The sequence below is a fragment of the Barbus barbus genome (genome assembly GCF_936440315.1).
Source record: "Barbus barbus genome assembly, chromosome: 7".
Taxonomy (NCBI): domain Eukaryota; kingdom Metazoa; phylum Chordata; class Actinopteri; order Cypriniformes; family Cyprinidae; genus Barbus; species Barbus barbus.
The window spans coordinates 6786938-6805102 of record NC_136735.1 but is presented as its reverse complement, the minus strand read 5'-3'; the positions used below and the strand labels follow the sequence as shown (position 1 = coordinate 6805102).

Sequence of the window (18165 nt, the reverse complement as noted above, 5' to 3'; positions counted from 1 at the left end):
TATATTAGCTACATGATTAAATTATCTTTTTTTCATGAGTATCTATATGATACACACAAAATCCCATACAAATAGGACCTACAGCATTGGATGATTTTAAACAGAAAATTAGAATGGTTGATACATTTTAAAGGTAGGATAGGTAATATGGTTCAAAAACATTTTTTGTTATGCTGGTTGAAAGTCTTTTCACATCCTTATAGCGATAAGTTAAGTGGTCTAAATGTAAGCTATTTATATCCAAAGTTCTGGCATGAAACTCTAGATGGCCCAGTCCAATAGGTCAAACTAAATCTGATATAATGACCTTGTTTACACTGCAGGTCTTGATGCCCAATTCTGATTCCAATTTTTTTTTTTTGACCATCCGTTATTGTGACCCATATCCGATTCATACGTTTACACTTGCAATACCATCTGAAACATCGAGCATGCTTAAAGGGGGTTCTTGCACCACACACTAGCCAAGATGGACGAACGTGAAATATACTTGATGATAGCTCTGTGCTGTATGCGAAGTTCTCCTGTGTTGTTTACTGCCTCCACATGTGCTTAAATAATATGACGTCATTAAACCGTGGAGAAGTACCAAATTGTCACAGTTTTGTTGCAAATTGCATTTTTACTTTTTATACCACCCCACACACCCATATGCGATCCTACCCAGCCCTAGCAAGTCAATCCCCAATTAAAACAAATGACATCTGAAGAAGAAAAAAAAAAAAAATACATGTGCATATACACATACATGCATAGCATTAATAAAATGATCATTAAAAATGAAAACATACATATAATATATATATTATATTATATTATATTTGCTCCCCTCACTATAGAGGGTCACCTATGAGCATGCTGCTCCCTCCCGGCTCTCCTGTTGGTCGAGCTGGCATTGTTCCCCTCAACTTAGAGGGTCACCTTGAGCATGCCGCTCCCTTCTGAGCGTCCGAGTTAGCATCTCAATGTGGGAGCAGACACCCTGTCGAGGCAGGGGCTGTTATCCGGGGAATGGATGCTTCACACCGAGGTGGTGAAGCAGATCTGGAGAGTGTTTGGCCAGGCTCAAGTGGGCCTCTTCGCTACTCAGACAGCGCAATGTCCCCTCTGGTACGCTCTACGTCATCGATGCCATGGTACAGACGTGGCCGAGGCTTCGTCTGTACGCCTTTCCCCCGATTGCTCTGCTCCATTCCAGTCAAGAGGGATCTCCTCTCACAGGCAGGAGGCACCTTGTGCATCCCCGCCCGGAGTTGTGGAAGCTATGGGTGTGGCCCCTGAGGGGGCACGGCTCGTAGCTTCCGGTCCCTCAACCGAGGTTGTTGAGACCATTCTCCAATCCAGAGCTCCCTCTACGAGGAGACTGTACGCCCTGAAGTGGAGACTCTTCACTTCATGGTGCGGATATCGCCAGCTTGACCCAGTTAACTGCCCGGTTGGTACAGTGCTGGAGTTCCTGCAGGCTCGACTCTCCGCAGGGTTAGCCCACTCCACTTTGAAGATTTTTGTGGCGGCAATTTCAGCCTACCACACCCTTCTTTGTGGACAGTCAGTGGGCAGACACCCGCTAGTTACACGTTTCCTCCATGGTGCACTGAGGCTAAGGCCTCCAGTACGGTCCCGGGCCCCCCCTTGGGACTTGGCTGTGGTATTGATGCTCTCTGTAGGCCTCCATTCGAGCCTATTGAGGAGATCTCAGATCGCCCTGAAGACCGGGTTTCTTCTGGCGATTTCATCTCTGAAGAGAGTTGGGGATTTGCGGCCTGGTCAGTGGCCCCTTCTCACTTGGACTTTACGAAGTTCCTTCGGTCACGACACAGCCTGTTGTACTGCAGGCCTTTAGTCCTCCTCCCTTTCGGGAGCCTGACCAGCAAAAGCTAAATCGTATGTGTCCAGTGTTAGCACTGGATGCATACGTCCACAGAGCTGCCATGTGGAGAAGGGCGGACCAGTTGCTTGTCTGCTACGGTCCCCCTAAGAGAGGTCTTCCTGCTTCCAAGCAGACCCTCAGTCAGTGGATTGCGGATGCCATTCAGATGGCCTATGAGTCTTCTGACCTCCCCTCAGTGATGGGAGTCAGAGCTCATTCCACGAGGAGTGTGGCGGCCTCCAGGCCTTTCTCGCAGGTGTCCCTATCCAGGACATCTGCAACGCTGCGGGATGGTCTACGCCCCGGACCTTTGTCAGGTTTTATGGCCTAGACATGCGAGCCACTCCAGGTTTTTCCGTTCTCTCGCCCTAGCTGTGCTCCGTATGGATACACACAGGGCAGGGACTTGGAAGTCTGGTGCCGTGGATATCTCATTCCCCAAAGCGTCTCCTGATGCAGCTCGAGTTCCTGAAGAGGAACATCTTAGGTTACGTATGTAACCCCAGTTCCTCGAAGGAATGAGACGCTGCGTCGCGAGGCCACACTTCCGGCATCCCTGCCAGCGCTTGCTTCATTCTAGAAGCTGACGCCGGTTTCACTTAAGATCTGTTAAAAGATGGACTAATGAAACAGAGCGGGATTTACAAGCCTGTTTCGACCTCACTGATTGGACTGTTTTTGAAGCCGCTGCCATCGATCTGGACGAGCTCACAGAGACTGTAACATCTTATATCAGTTTCTTTGAGGATATGTGCATTCCTACCAGCACTCATCTAATCTACAACAACGACAAACCATAGTTCACTGCAAAACTCAGACTGCTCCGTCAGGCCAAAAAAGATGCTTACAGAAAAGGGGATAAAGTCTTGTACAAACAGGCCAAATACACACTGGAAAAGGAGATCAGAGTGGCAAAGAGGAATTATTCTGACAAGCTAAAGAACAAATTCTCTTCCAGTGATCCTGCTTCAGTGTGGAAAGGAATGAAGGATACCAGTTACAAGTCACCATCCCCCAGCACTCTGGAGAATCAACACCTGGCTTTGGTACTTTGATGTTCGTTGTATGACATCAAAGTACCATGAGGGCTACAGAGAGAAGACAGTTCTGCATGCTTTCGAATCACTCGTGGTACTTTGATGTCATAAAGTCGAATACTCCTAATATAATAGGACATCCACCAAATACGAGCATACAGTTTCAATGTTAAGGATTTTCAGTTGTAGTGCCCCTATAGGTGCAATTCTTACATGACTTGCCGTGTGTCCTCAGTATGTTCTGTAGTTTGTGTATCAAGTTTTGTTATGTTTGGATGTTGCATTCAGGAAATGTATGTTAATTTGTGAGAACCAACGACACCAGACCAATTCAACAACACAACACTTCAACAAATCAAAATTCTTTTGGTAACTTTTTACCAGCACAGGCCCTAGCTGCTATGCAGGAAAATTAATTCAGGGATAAAAAAAAGAATTGTTTCAAACCTTATTACCACTTTGCCTAGTGTCCACAAGATGTGTGTTTGCTTGCCTGAGTAGCAGGTGTTATAATGAACCATTCCAACAAGCTTCGTGTCTCTGTAATGTAAGGCTGGGACGGCCAGACACATTTTCACACCATCACTTTGATTAGTGGTTCTCAACTGGTTTTGCTTCAAGACCCAAGGAAACAAAATGTCTTTAAGAAGCAATATTTATTATGACCATAAACAGCAAAGGCCCAACAATATGAAAGATTAATAACATGACATAGGCTGGGAAATTTACAATTTTGTAAATTCCTAAACAGCAGAAGTTAGTTACAGCCTTACAAGCATAAGAAACTTTGGACCAAATATTGTATTACATTTTAAAAAATGTGTAATATGTGACTGAATGCATGGATTTTGACAATTAAATTTGCTTTTCATTTACATATAGCTACAAATATGTACATGATGTCTACCTGAGTTATAAGTGATTGAAAAATTGTTAAAATCATTTAAGTGGCATTCTGTCTGATGCTAGATTTGGCAATCATGCTGAGTTTAATATCCTTTCCTCTCCCATCCTTCAGTCTTTCTGCACTTGCACCGCTGGAATTGTCAGTGTCAACTTTTTTGCCAAGTGAAAAGCAATTCCTTTTTCATAATAGGCAGCCTCATTGATAAAGAAAGGATGAAGTGTATCTTCTTCTTCATACTTCACGGTTTCCCCAGAAAATGTAAATAACAAAGGGTCTCCCTGCTTGAGGAGACAGAAGTCTCTGTCCTAGAAATTTTTTTTTTTTTTAGATGAATCAAAAAAAAAAAAAAAAAAAAGTATTAAAATTATTTAACTTGCAAAACATACTTGCATACAGACATTGTACTTTTCCGCCATTTTATATAATTCTCCGAAAATACAGCAATAAAATAGTTTTAATTTTAATCATTTATGTTTTTTCCCCATTAAAGTAATTCAATGAGATCTTTTTCTCCATTACTGTAATAAAAATGGTCCTAAAGCAAGCTTGAGCTCAGGCATGAAACATGATCAGGACATGTTGTTCACAGCATCATCTTTGTGGATTCTGTGTGTAAATTTATTCTGTGGCCATAAATAGCAGAACGATTGGTACCTGCAGCTGAGGATGAATGACAGCGGTGAGAGTCCGAGTCTCTGGATCTCTGGGATAATCAACACTTTTGACAAACTTAAAGGCGTCTACATCCCCGCCTTCAAACACTGTTCCTGAAAACAACATAGTTTGAAATAAAACACACTTACAACAGACAAATATAAACCACAATTGCTTAGGTCTTATGGTACCGGAGTTGAATTTGTGGATCCAGTCTATTGTCAAGTCGACAGCCTCTTTCATAAGGATATAGATGTCAGCTCTGACGACACCTTGCGGCTGCGGCCCGACCTCTAACGCTACAGAAACACTGGTCATCTGAATGTACATTTGTTGTTGAGTACACAAAGCAAATGCAATGAGATGATCACCATCACTTACTAAAGCCATGCTTGGATACCGACTCCAAGTTATATGCGTCACTAATAGGGAAATCCAGTACCAGCACTCTCACAGGCACTTTGGTTATCTTGGTCTTAAATGTGTACATGACAACACAAAGCATCAAAACACACATGCACAAGCGTGCACAAAAAACCTATCCTTCTCATGGAATGTTCAACACATTTAAAATGGAACATTTACAACAACAGGTATGTGGTTCTTCACTGGTTTTGCTTCAGGAACCAAATTTTACACTGAATATTAAGTACAACTGTTTTTCTCTAGCTGTCTGTCCAATTTTGGGTCAAACCTCCCACCAGTTGAGAATGACTGACCTTAGTTTCTAATATGGTGTTTATTGAAGCAAACTTGCAATTCTCTTGCCTGTAAGTATCTGCAGATATGCAGGGTCACCCAGTCACTGGATGTGTAATGGATGAGTGTGAGACCCATGTTAGACGTGGTGTTATGAAGGTCACAAATCATGTCTGTTGCATCGGTGGATCCTTTCGGCCCCAGCAGATTGTTCAGTTCTTGTGCACGCCAGACTTCATATGGGCTGCTGTCTGTAATAGGAGAACTGCAAGAGAGAGGTGATATTAGATTAAAGGGGTCATCGGATGCCCATTTTCATACACATGATTCTTTAGGGTCTTACTGAAAATCTATAACATATTTTGGTTAAAATTTCTCAATGGTAGTGTAATACGACACCCTTTTTACCCTGTCAAAATCTGCTCTATTTTCAGCAAGCAATTTTAGTGCATGTTCCTTTAAATGCTAATGAGCTCTGCTTACCCCGCCCCTTTCTTCCATGGGGTGATGAGCCGTTCTCATGAGATGGTAAACTTTAGCCGCATTTATCATGAAACCTAGTTACTTAGTACATTATTTACACTCACTTTTTCAAAATACTTACACTCACTTCTATAGTTAAAGCTTGATCACAAATGATTCATGAGAACAAAGATGCATTTAGGTAGATCGGGGGTGCATTCCCTTCACAAGCAAACGTAATCCACTGTGTCCACTGTGTCAGCGGCTCAGATGTCGGGAGTAAATGACGACTGCTATGTTCATTATTACATCCACCAACAAAACACCTCAATCGCTTAACCGGAGACATTCTTGTCTACACACATCAAAACAATGGTGGACTGTTGACAGCTCACCCAGGGCAGGTCTAAGGTAAAACACCAGTGTCAATCAACAATCGTGGGAGTGGCCTTGGTCTGTGTGATGTCACACCGTCAAGAATTTGAGAAAGGGGTTATCATTTATCAGAATTAAAAAAAACACTGGGTGGATTTTTATCATTATAGTGTGGTTGTGTACACACTCTGCCAACACACAATTCAGTTCAAACAATATGCAAAAGTGAATTTTGCATCCGATGATCCCTTTAACATCGATCCACATTTTTACATGCATAAAAAAGTGGTACTGTTTACCCAAAATGAAGGCAACATCTCAGCTCTGACGGTAGTCATTGACTTCCATAGTATTTTTTTTTCTCCATAGGCCCGGTCCCAAATGGAACACTTCATGTGCATTTTCAGTCTTGCAGATTTACAATGGCTGCCGTATATGCTGTAGGGTGTCCCATTCGTCATTTTAGCATTCAAAAGGGCGCCTCCTTTGTGGCCGCTATGCACCCTCGATACCCACTTCTGCCGAGCCCGCACTGGGGCGAGCTCTGCAGCAGACTTCTACCCGACAGTCAAAGCAGCATTACGTCATGAAAGTGCGGACTCAGAGGAAGACCATGAGGGTTTAGGGTGCCATTTGGGACAGGCCCATACTATGGATGTCAGTGGCTACTGTCAACTGTTTGGTTACCAACATTCTTCCAAATAAATTTTTAGAGTGACTAAAAGATAATAGAATCTTAATTTCTGGGTTTTCATTTCTAAACGACTCTTTTTATTCAATGTGTCGTGTTGGGAAGTCTGATTCATTCAAGTGAACTGTTTTGTCCTAAAGGGACCTCTTTCTCATTTGGGAAAATCAGATTCATTCTAGTGAATAAGCTTGTCCTAAACAGGCCACGTTTTTTATTTCTTTATCCATTATATAAATACCGAACCATCTTTTTTAAATAAGAGATTTACTAAAAAAAACTGCATTTCATATTGCAGTTCCACATCTCACCTCAGTGTGGCTCTGTTGAAGCAACGGTTCATATCCGTGTCAATGTATCTTCTGCACTCTTTCACAGCCCTTGGGTTTGACAGCACGGTTGTAACAGGAATCGGCCATGCACCCTCGCCTTTCTCTTTCTGCTGTCGCTCCATCTCCTGCACCACATACACACCAGACAGCTCGTTCCCATGGGTGCCGCCGCATACGGCCATACGAGCCAGTGCTGGCAGAAATGCTAATGCCATCTACAAGAGAAAAGTAATAACAGTCATATTTTGTTTTGAGATGTCACAGCAATATTTTAATGTATATCTTTCAATGCATACTATTCAGTGTTTTTAACTTGAACTTGACCCTGCAGGGCCTGGGTTCTGCAGTTAGCTCCAACTTGCCTCAGCACACCTCCCTGGAAGTTTCAAGTATACCTAAGTAAGACCTTGATTAGCTTCTTCAGGTGTGTTTGATTAGGGTTGGGGCTAAACTCTGCAGGACACCGGCCCTCCAGGACCATGTCTGGTGACCCCTGTCCTATTGTAATTGTTAGAATGGTCACGGATCAGCGATTTCCACATAAAACTGACAGATGTGGAATGATGTGCAGACTAAACCGTAAGTCGTAGAGACTTGAAACTGTGCCACAAGTATCTACACGGTCATTTGCGTATCTCAAAAAACATGGCCACAATTGGCTGATGAAATTTGAGCACCTGTTAGACAAGGTTAATGGAGGCTGATCGAAACGAAACTCAGTGGGCCTGTTCAACTCGTGGCCCAAAAGGTCAGAGAAATTTGAAAGAAATCGGCCACCGGGGGGCGATATCACATTTTTCAAGTGCGTAAATTATTGTACGTCACACGGTTTTTCGCACATACGCACAAAATTCATATCATACCATAGAACTCCTCATTCTGGACAACTTTGCCTTTAGAACCACTGCTGTAAGTCAAATCGTTTGTTAAATGATTGAGAAAATGTAAAAAACCTACTTTTGCGAACGAGTCCTAGGTTTTTTGATCAATCTGGTAAAAAATAATGCAGTGCAATACTCTGGATTCTCTAGGGCAATAAATATAAAAAAAATAAAATAAATGAAATGTACCCTTTGGGAAGCTATAATGGGGTCGTTCAGAAAAAGGGCTTGTCCAAATTTACCCAAAATCCTATAAAGCCTAAAGGGAAACTCAAAACTTCACGAAACCTGCTGAGTACATGTAGCAGTTGATTCTAAACAAGCATGCAAAGTTTTAAGGGGATCGGACCACATCTGGCGCTATAACAGTCATGAACATAAAAAAACCCATAATATTTCTATGGTAAATCACCTGGATTTGCCAAAAACCTTTTTTTAAGACTCACAATTTAATAATCCTGTTATATTAAACAATTTCATATCATGGAATTTACTGATTTGTAGTAGTAGAAACAGGATCAAATGAAAAGAAGTGGAGTTTTTGTGCATAATGGATGGATTTTGTCCCTCTTTAGAAAAACTGCTTTCTCACAAACTACTTTCTTTAGTAGACTGTTAGTATATGGCTTTCATAGCATTTCAAACTGTGTAATGCAGTTTCTAATTAAGTTATGGCCAACTAATGGGTAACAATTACACAAACTACATTTCACTGCTGGTTATACTCTGTATAATTGCGTATGTGACAAATAAATATCTTGAATCTTGAACGTTTACTCTCATTTGGCGAGTGTTTATCCATGCGTGTATACCTTTAAGAACATGTGACTACGGGATTAGTTTAGCTCTGTTGCTAGAGGAGGTTTTGCTGGTTTACACCGGAACTATGTATTCTGTTGCCCTGTTAAATTATGTGCATTTATGAAGACTATTATTCCAAGCTGTCTCACATTCTTCAACAACACGCAACATATCAGAGCAAAGGCTACAAAAGTGAAAGGAAATCCTCCTACTTCTAATGTTGTTACACTCCTTCCTCCAACTGCTTTTCCTCTAATAGTCTTACTGAGTGAAGTTGCACAAAGCGTAACAGAAGACCTTTGGACACATGCGGTTTGGTGTGACAGGGCATGCAAAACACGAAACAATGACTTACCTCACCTCCTGCCTGGATCATCTGCCACACATGATGCTGATGTTACAGCAACTTCCACTGAAGCTTCAGCATGAATCGAGCGTTTTGCTGACTCATACAAGCGCTAAAAAGAGAGAGGATGTGTTATTATTTTTAATATAAACATAACGACTCTACATAATGACAGAACAAGCAGGGAAGAGTTTTAAGTATTTCATGTTACTGAGGAGCGTACGGTCTGAGTAGCAGTTTAGCCAATGGCTGATTGAAGATATAAACATGTTCACGATATGACATAAAATTTAGCCAATCAGCGTCCTTAAACCTCAAGTCTGCAAAGGCTTATATAATTAATCTCCTGATTATACTTGTTAAATTTCATATTCATCGCTGTAAATTTAGTAATCAGAAGCCTCTTTTTTCTGTGGTACTTAAGGAATTAGATATATAAGCACCATTAAGGAGAGTACTGACAAAAAAGCTGTTAAAACTGTATCTATTTGGTATATTTAATTTATTGTGATTTAGAAAGGCCTTTCATTATTTTATTTTAATTTATTTGTTGGCTTTATACATGTATGTATACTTTTTATTTTATTTGTATACCCTTGGCGCTTTTGTTCTGTATTTGTTCAAGCATTAATAATAAAAAAAAAAAAAAAAAAAACTCAAGTCTGCAGGGGATTAGGTTTTAAGATGATACAACAATTATATTTTCCTCGCATTTTTTGTTGTTGCACTGTAAATTAAAATATCTCCAATAAAAAGTATTGGAGAAAAAGCTTGCAGAAAATGTTCTGTGGGAATCATTCTCAAAGTTAATTCTGAATTCAGTAAAACAATGATCATATGATCATATAATGTGTTTTTGTTGTTGTGTTTTTTTTGTTTGTTTTTTTAACTGCTTAGCATTAAATCATACTGGAGTGGTTGCTTAAATTGTTATAGGAGCACAGCCCTAATTTGAAAATGTCCCACTGGCCATGATATGAACTGTTGTTGTATGGACAAGAAATGCATTAAGATTGTTCCACAGGGAAAATAAATAAAATATAGCTGCAAGCAGCAATGACTGGGCCAAGCACATGAGCGGCAAAATGAGGAGCTAAGCATAGCATGGAGCATCAGACCAACTGCAGAAATTAGTAATTGGAGGCATTTTAAGATTATTGTAGTCAAAATGGCTGAAAAATATTTTAAAACTACTAGTAATATGATTGAATGACTTTTCACTTTTGACCAACAAGGTGGCACCGTTATCAAATCGATGTGGTGTGTTCTGTGTGAGGTGGCAATGGCACACACAAAGTTTGGTGTCAATATGCCAAAGCATTGCAGAGATACAGCCTCAAGTGTCATTTTGGCATTTGGCATGCCTTAAATTCGTTGTTGTGGTATGTGAAAACTGTTTTGTCTATCGACACGAAATCCATAACTTTTTGTCATCATGGTCTGAAGATGATATGATTTGATTTTTGTGAAAATCGGACCAACGGTCTAGGAGGAGTTCGAAAAAAGTAGGTTTTTACAGAAAATCAAAATGGCAGAGAGGAAGTGTGGCTGACAATGGCAACACTGTTCTCAGCATGACCCAAGGAATCTATTAATACCAGTCTCATTACAATAGGCAAAATTCACAGAAATCTATTAGCATTTATTGGACATTTCATTGTAACTTTTGACCACAAGGTGGCACTGTCTCAAAACTTTGAGTACTTTTAGGTCATGGTCTTGATGGTACATACAAATTTTCGTAATGGTACACCAATGCATTCGTAAAATATAGCATTTTATATCATTATACTCCATTGTAGTCAATGGCAATTTCATGTTTTGTCCAATTATAGCACCACAAAGAGGCACAATCCCACCAAATTTTTTATGTGTCCTTAGAGTGTGCCCAGACATATGTGTGTCAAATTTGGTGAAAATGTCTCATTTTGTTTTGGCGTTATAGACATATCTGTATATGAGTACATGAAAAATTACTTAATGTTGACTTTGTTTTTTTTTTTTTTTGTTGCAATAGGACAATATTTAGCTGAGATACAACTATTTGAAAATCTGGAATCTGAGGGTGCAAAAAAATCTAAATATTGAGAAAATCGCCATATTACTAATCAAAAATTAAGTTTTGATATATTTACGGTAGGAAATTTACAAAATATATTCACTGAGCATGATCTTTACTTAATGTCCATAATGATCTTTGGCATAAAACAAAAGTCAATAATTTGACCCATACAATGTATTTTTGGCTATTGCTACAAATATATCCCAGCGACTTAAGACTGGTTTTGTGGTCCAGGGTAACATATGTGATGTTAATATGAATTATCATACACAATTAAGCCTTGAAGTATTTTCTCCAAATTTACACAGCACTTGTACTTTTAGATTTATTGTCAGTAGATTCAGGAACAATTCTAGTTTACACGATGAATGTTTCCCCCATCATCTCCCCTAAAGAGTATAAACAGGTGTTGACTCAAACCAAAAATAATATAGCTAATTATAGAGCAATTCAGTCTCTTGTTCAATCAGCTTGATGTCACAATGTCACATGAGAGCACAGGATCTGCTGGTTTTTCCATCCATTTTCTCTTTCAATCTCAGCAGCAGTACCACTCAAACTGGAAATTGCACTCAGTCAATATGATTGAAAGGAGTAATTTAACCTAGTTGATTTAAAAATACCCCAGAAATTAAAGATGTGAGATTGCAGAGGGCTTGAATGAAATCAGGTAGTTCTTTTGAGGACTGGGTCTTCTCTCGTTGTAGCAGGAGAAAACAATTTTTAAACTACCTGTGTGCACAATGGATGTAATCAGTGATAGAAGGCAATCTCTGTTCTGAAGTGCTAGAAACATGTGAAGTAGGACCCCGCTGAGAGCTTCAGCAACAAGAGTATTGTGAAGACAGAGACAGTAGTGGCATGGTTATGGAGTTTGAGTCGAGACATCCCTGGGTCTTCTCATTAAGCACAGCCTTGTTGAAGCTTTTCACTGAGCACCGTGAGGCAATTTTCTCTCTTCATTCTCTGTCATTGTATGTTTTCAAACTGCGGATCTCAACTGGATCTGCTTTAGAAACCAGAATAAACAAAGGACGTTTTCAATTCAAAAATGTAATTAGATCATCAAGGGTATATGAATTAAATCAATCGCAATTATCTTAATTTATATAGTGCTTTGGCACTCAAACCACTTTACAGTGTGTCTGGGAGTCTGTTCAATCACCACCCATGTGTCCAGCATCCACTAGGATGCCGTCCATTAAAGCTATCAGTGTAGTGAAGATGGGGCTGATTAGGACACCATGATTGAAGCAAGCCAAAATTTAAACACTCAATTATTTTAATGCCCACACAGAGTCGGTTTAGCGACAGACAGTGCAATAGCATAATGTCTTAGTCACTCACCACACTGATCAATTAAAACTATGCAGCCGATTAAAAGAGCGCCCCCTGCTGCTGGCCTCACTAACACCTCTTTCCTCAGCAACCTTTGTTTTCCTCAGGGGGTCTCGCTGCAGAATGATTGCTGCAGGATGATAGCTGACTGTTTCTTGTTCATTCTTGACAACACATAAAAACGTAAAATTAGTGCAATAATGACAGAGCACCCCTAAATTAAGATCGGTCCTATATCAGATCGACAGTGCTTGCATACTTGATTGAAATGCATCATGTAGAATTGGCAGAGTTAAACATGTCACAATGCTGCAAACGCTGTAAAATCTCAGTTCAACATTATCTTTATTCTTATTTGAAGGGTTCTGATAACATGCATACGTGTTAAAATAAAAGACCAACTTATACTGCTTGACTTTTTCGTGAAAAAAAAGGAGTGAAGAGTTTTTTGCCGCTTTGAACTCATCTCGACCTTTATGAATGATGGATACAGCGCGGGACCGCGGGTGCGAGCCTGGGCATGTCTTGACTTGACAAACTGATTGCCATGGAAACGTAAATGTCATGTATAAACTATCTTGCTCTTTGAATTTTAAATCATTCTGCATTTATATACATTGCTCCATTAAAACCTCAACATGTAGCGCACACAACTGTCCAGTGAAAAAGTGCGGGTCCCCCGCGTAATCTACGCCCCTGCTCTCTGCATTGCATATCTGCAGCAATAAACAGCCGGTAGAAGCAATGTAACCGAGAGCGAGCGAACCGGTGTTCAGCCGTACATATGGGAAGTCAAATGCACTGAAAGTGGGATGAAACAGCCCAATGTTACAGAGCTTGCGCGCACTGCTCTGGGTGTGTGTTCACGGTGTGTGTGTGTGTTCACTGCTGTGTGTGTGCACTTTGGATGGGTTAAATGCAGAGCACAAATTCCTAGTATGGGTCACCATACTTGGTCGTATGTCACTTCACTTCACGCAAACACAGAGCACCAGGATTGCTTGTGAGACATTGTTGACGTTACATCTGATCGAGCGGGATTAAAATGAAGGACAGTGTTGAGGACACAGGGCTGTCAATCAACCCCTGTGTCCCCGCCATCCGAAATGTGACGTCACACTGCGGTGAGAGTCAAAACGGCAGGCCTATAGTGAGACTGACTTGATTTAAAGGGGATTAAAAAATGTGGAGTGGGTGGATTTTTATTATTGTAGGGTGGTTGTGTTCACACATTTATGTCCAAACACCATGTAAAAGTGTATACTATGTTAATCAGTGGCTACCATTAACTGTTTTGTTACCAAAATTCTTCAAAATATATTTTATTGTGCTTCTTCCCCAAATTGTGAAGACCTAGTTGCGATCCAAATGGAAGAGAGGAACTTGTGTAGATTTGGAACAACTTGAGGGTGAGAAAATGATGACAGATTTTTAACTTTTTGGTGAACCATCACTTTAAAGCTTTTCGTTTGTTGACAACAGCTGGTTTATAAGTTTGGAAGATGGTTGGCATTCCAAATTGCACATCATAAACTCAGAGTGGATGCAGAGACAAGTTTGTGTGGAGCAACTTTTACTGCAAAACGAGCTGCTCTGAGACACTGAAAACACAGAATCGTGAGCTGCTATTTCGATTAATCATGCAGCCCTAACTCACCAATTGAGAATCCACATTTTACAAAATTCAGCTATTGATTGGCAGTGTTGGGTTAGTTACTCAAATAATGTAATATATTACTCATTAGTTACTCCTTTCAAAAGTAATATTATAACTTTACTTACTTTTTGGCAACAGTAATTGGTTACACTACTAGTTACATTACTTTTTCTTCACGCCCCACAGAAGTTGTAACTGTGTGTCTTCCACATAAAATTCTTCTAGAATGTTACTAATAGCATATTTCTTCCTCATCATTTGACCAAAATCCACATTGGATCACAGTCAGAAGTTATTACAAACACTCAATGAATGAGTGTTTGTAATTGTAACTGTCATGTGTAGCTTGAAGTAATTTTTCTGTTGCTCGTATATATGATTATATTTCGTTAGGTATTTTATCAAATCACATAAGTTTGTAAGAAACTGTTTAATTTTCCAAAAAGAATTTTAATTATAGTGATATAATGTACATGTTGATCAGACGGATGTGGGTGGGATGTAATGCCAGAGTAAAGTAAAGCCACAACTTACACAACAGTGTTCAGATCATCTTTTTTCCTGACAAAATCAATATAATGCAATATTTCTATCTGCTGAATGTAAGCTTTTCTATATTCCAAGCTTGTCTGCTGCACTGGGGACATCACATGCATGTATGAGTCATGAAAGTTATTAAATTAAATCTAGGAATTATTTGATTGTTAGATTTTAAATCAGAGGGGTTAAGGCATCAAAAGTAACTAAGTAACTAAGCTGTTTTATGGATAGTAACTGTAATATTATTACTGAAATCTTATTAGTAATTAGTTACACTACTAGTTACTGCAAAAAGTAATATTAGAATGAGAATGAGAATGAGCTTTATTGGCCAAGTATGTTTACACATACAAGGAATTTGTTGTAGTGACACAGTGCAACAGAAAGACAGTAACAGGACATAGATAATAAAATAATAACAACGATTAACCAAAAGGCAATGTACAAAGCAGCAAAAACACAATATATAATATAGACAACTATATTATTACAGTAACTAAATTACTAGTAATTAGTTACTGCCCAGCACTGTTGATTGGTGATTCCCCCATCAGAGTCCACTCACAAAAAACCAATAGCCACACACTCGCATTGTGCCACAAGGCATTATTCCCCCTTGTGAAGTAGAGGAAGCAACTGTTGATCTGATTCATTAAGTGTGCTTCAATCAGAGTTTAATCCCTTTTAATTGGAAGAGCTTCTCCCCAGGCTCTGACAGAGAGTGTGAAAGCTGGACTCCTCCGACAGGTGTTAGTGGAGGTTGCCAGATCTGCATAAAAGGGCAGCGTCTTCCCGGAGAGCTCAAACACCTGCGGAAGCATCAAAGGATTAATGAAATGGTCGAAGATGAAAGGTACAAAACCACCTGAACCCTGGGTGCGTGGTGAGATGTGTAACATGGCCTTTCTGTGGTTAGAACAAACACAGGGATGAGCGTAAACACGCATGCATAAACACACACACTGGTGAAACTGTGTACATAGGTACAGGATAATTTTTTTTTTTTTAAATGAACAGTTTACCCACAACTGAAAATTGGCTGAAAATGCACTCACCCTCAGACCACACAAGATGTAGATTAGTTTGTTTCTTCATGGGAACAGATTTGGAGAAATGTAACATTATATCACTTGCTCACCAATGGATCACCTGCAGTGAATGGGTGCCGTCAGAATGAGAGTCCAAACAACTGATAAAAACATCACAATAATCCACACGACTCTAGTCCATCAAATAATGACTTGTGAAGTCTCCCAATCTTTTCCCATGAAGGAACAAACACATCTACATCCTGGATGGCCTGAGAGTGAGTACATTTGGAACAAATGTTCATTTGAACTATTCCATTAAAAGGAATAGACAAACAAAAAATGTAATTTATGTTATTATTAACTCTGATGTTATTCAAAACACATATGGCTCTATGCACAAAATGAGCAAGAATGCAAAAATCTGTCTTTTAAACTAAAACACAAACAAACAAACACCATAAACGTACTCTATATAAGTCATCAACATATCCCAACTTTTGAAGCAGTACATTTTGATGTTCCTTGCACAAGACTTCTTGACAGACTTGACAGACTTGTTCTTGTATAGAAAAGAGCTATATGAAGATCCTCTAATCTTTCTATGAATGTTAGTAAATAATAACAGTATGTTTGTTTTTGATGTCTTTTTGACCAAATAGTTTGACAATTATATTAAATTGTTGCACTGTTGTTGGACAAGATGTTCTTCTCGCACTGAATATAAATTTGCATCGCACTAAGCTGTTTTGCGTCATCTGTCAGCTCAGAGAGAAAGATGTGGAAAACGTTATGGAATGTTGTGACAAGTCATTCGCTGACAGTGAACATTGCTCATTTGAGAAGAAGTAACAGAGACCACAAGTTCAGGCTTTTAAAAAAGTTCCAAACCACTGATACTTCACTGCCTTAAGATTGACTTCAAAGACTGTGACTTAATGTAGGGAGGCGTTACAAAGCAACTCTATTGCCAATTACAGTTTATACCAGCTAGGCAGCAACACACGTTTGTCTCACCATTGCCTGCATCCTTTCAGTCAGATTAAGATGAACCTCAAAGGACTATAAATCAGTCATTAGCCATGCTATTTAATCATTATCTGTACAGATTTAACATTGGCTTAATAACATTTTAAATATCATAATTTCTTCAATGAATGCTTTTGTAGTATAAGACATATTTTCTAACTAAATGATATTAGCATATGCAAATTTATTTTAATGAGGAGGATTACAATCCTCATAATCACATTTGGCTCATTCACATTGAAGAATAATTTTCTGTAAAACTGCTTTAAAATATATGTATTGTGAAAGTGAAATTAACTTACTTGTTGTGTGGTGATCAATAACACTGTCAATATAATACCAATATACCAAAAAAAGGTTAGTACATAAAAAGAGGTTCAAATAAATTCAATGTGGAATTATGTATTCCAAATAATTTTGTATTCCAAATAACGTCGTCAATCTGTCATTCATCATTATGCTAACCATATTTTGCACAAAAATACATTAGGCTACTAGCTGTTTTTACTACAATAAAAATGTGGTGACTGGGTACTGACATAATATCATGGTATATTATATATGGTAGATATTACTTTTATAATGACAGCTGGTTTTCCATATGGTTTCTACACAAAGCTGATAGTTTACGGTCCTTAAAGGAGTAATTCACCCAAAAATGAAAAATCTGCCCTCGTTTACTAACGCTCAAGCTGTTCCAAACCTGAATCAGTTTCTTTCTTCAGTCACACTTTATATTAGGTGGCCTTAACTACTATGTACTTGCATAAAAAATAATTACAATGTATTTATTGTGGTCATATTATATTGCAAAACACTTTTTCTGCTATTGGGGTGGGATATGGGTAAGGTTAGGGGCAGGTTAAGTGGTATGGGTAGGTTTAAGGGTGGGTTAAAGTGTAAGGTTAATTACAGATGTACTTACATAAAGGTATTTTTAAGGACAATGTAAAAACATGTATGTACACAATAAGTGTACTGTACCACATGATTAATTTAAATGTAATTACAGTAGTTAAGGCCACTTAATATAAAGTGAGACCCTTTCTTCTTTTGAGCACAAAATGAGATATTAGCCATTGACTACCATTTACGAAAAAAAAAAAAATGGAATTCAATGGTTACCGTCAACTATTTGGTTACCAACATTCTTCCAGATATCTTTTTGATGACAGAATTTTAATTTTTGGGCGAACTATCCCTTTAACTGTTTAATGGACCCATAATTTGAACAAATATGCTATAACTTTTTTTAATGCTTAATGTTTTAACTAAATTGCACTAAACACATTTAAATGCTTATTTTATACGCTAAAGTGAATGAAATGCCTAGTTCAGAAGTCGCATCACACTGAAGTTGTTTTGGTAGGCTACATTTAGGTAGGTTGAAACTATAAAGCATTTGTCATTCCTGCATTGCAAATCTGCTAAATCTATTCCACATTTGCATGTTTCTCTA

At 38.9% G+C, this 18165-nt stretch overlaps 1 protein-coding gene across 2 annotated transcripts; it reads right to left on the bottom strand.

The window, feature by feature from the left end:
- Positions 1–3551: 3551 nt before the first annotated feature.
- LOC306872470 (N-acyl-aromatic-L-amino acid amidohydrolase (carboxylate-forming) A) lies at positions 3552–9303 on the bottom strand. Of its 2 annotated transcripts, none has more exons than XM_079421035.1 (7): positions 9062–9303; positions 7004–7239; positions 5237–5432; positions 4850–4943; positions 4660–4767; positions 4469–4581; positions 3552–4119 (listed from the first exon to the last, which is right to left on the bottom strand). In XM_079421035.1, exons 1-7 carry the CDS (start codon positions 9080–9082, stop codon positions 3922–3924), a joined length of 966 nt encoding a protein of 321 aa, XP_079277161.1. In that variant the 5' UTR covers positions 9083–9303; the 3' UTR covers positions 3552–3921. The 2 variants fall into 2 exon arrangements, with proteins under 2 accessions (XP_079277161.1, XP_079277162.1); XM_079421036.1 differs by having other exon boundaries at positions 9067–9267.
- Between the last annotated feature and the right edge of the window lie 8862 nt (positions 9304–18165).

Coding starts and splice junctions, on each gene's coding strand:
- LOC306872470 (XM_079421035.1), bottom strand. CDS start 9,082: ATGATCCAGGCAGGAGGTGAG. Junction 7,240..9,061: donor TGATCCAGGCAGGAGGTGAG/GTAAGTCATTGT, acceptor TTTCTCTTGTAG/ATGGCATTAGCATTTCTGCC. Junction 4,768..4,849: donor GGTATCCAAGCATGGCTTTA/GTAAGTGATGGT, acceptor GTGTTTCTGTAG/CGTTAGAGGTCGGGCCGCAG.